Source organism: Penaeus monodon, chromosome 24 (assembly GCF_015228065.2).
Source record: "Penaeus monodon isolate SGIC_2016 chromosome 24, NSTDA_Pmon_1, whole genome shotgun sequence".
Classification (NCBI taxonomy): domain Eukaryota; kingdom Metazoa; phylum Arthropoda; class Malacostraca; order Decapoda; family Penaeidae; genus Penaeus; species Penaeus monodon.
The window spans coordinates 36,573,447-36,573,958 of record NC_051409.1 but is presented as its reverse complement, the minus strand read 5'-3'; the positions used below and the strand labels follow the sequence as shown (position 1 = coordinate 36,573,958).

The 512-nt window shown below is 35.7% G+C and overlaps 1 protein-coding gene across 1 annotated transcript in view; it reads right to left on the bottom strand.

The window, feature by feature from the left end:
* The window catches only part of LOC119588764 (1-phosphatidylinositol 4,5-bisphosphate phosphodiesterase delta-4-like), a gene marked incomplete in the record, with an annotated part of 59,480 nt that overhangs the window by 22,444 nt on the left and 36,524 nt on the right, over positions 1 to 512 (bottom strand). Inside the window, 1 exon segment of the mRNA XM_037937404.1 lies at positions 97 to 273. Within this exon segment, the coding sequence (XP_037793332.1) occupies positions 97 to 273 (177 nt within the window).

Sequence of the window (512 nt, the reverse complement as noted above, 5' to 3'; positions counted from 1 at the left end):
TATATATATTAGTCAGAAAAAAGGAAACAATTAATATTCAGCTTAAAATTAAAAAAGAAACAAAATCACATTATAAGAACTCTAAAGAATACTTACCAACACCACCACCTGGAGACCACCACTTCTTGGACTCCCCTACAAGGCACATATTATCGATGTCCACCTTGTAGTGCCGCTGGAACCACTTGTTTACGCCGCGGACTTTCCACAGTGGACATCCTTCTTGGATCTTTTGTACCACTTCCTCCATGCTACAGTTTCGCACAAGCACCTCTGTTTGGGAAAGACACACTATTATTATAAGACCAAACTTTTATTCTTGTCATGATGGCCTAACATTTTGAATGGGGGAGATGGAATACACTGGTATCTAGGGGAAGAAAAGATATGAATTACTAAATTATCTTGAAAAAAAAAAAGTATATCAAGGAACTACTATTTTACTGATATGATGTCAATTGTAAAATACACACAAATATTTTCTTTTTTACATCCTACACGTGGACATCACA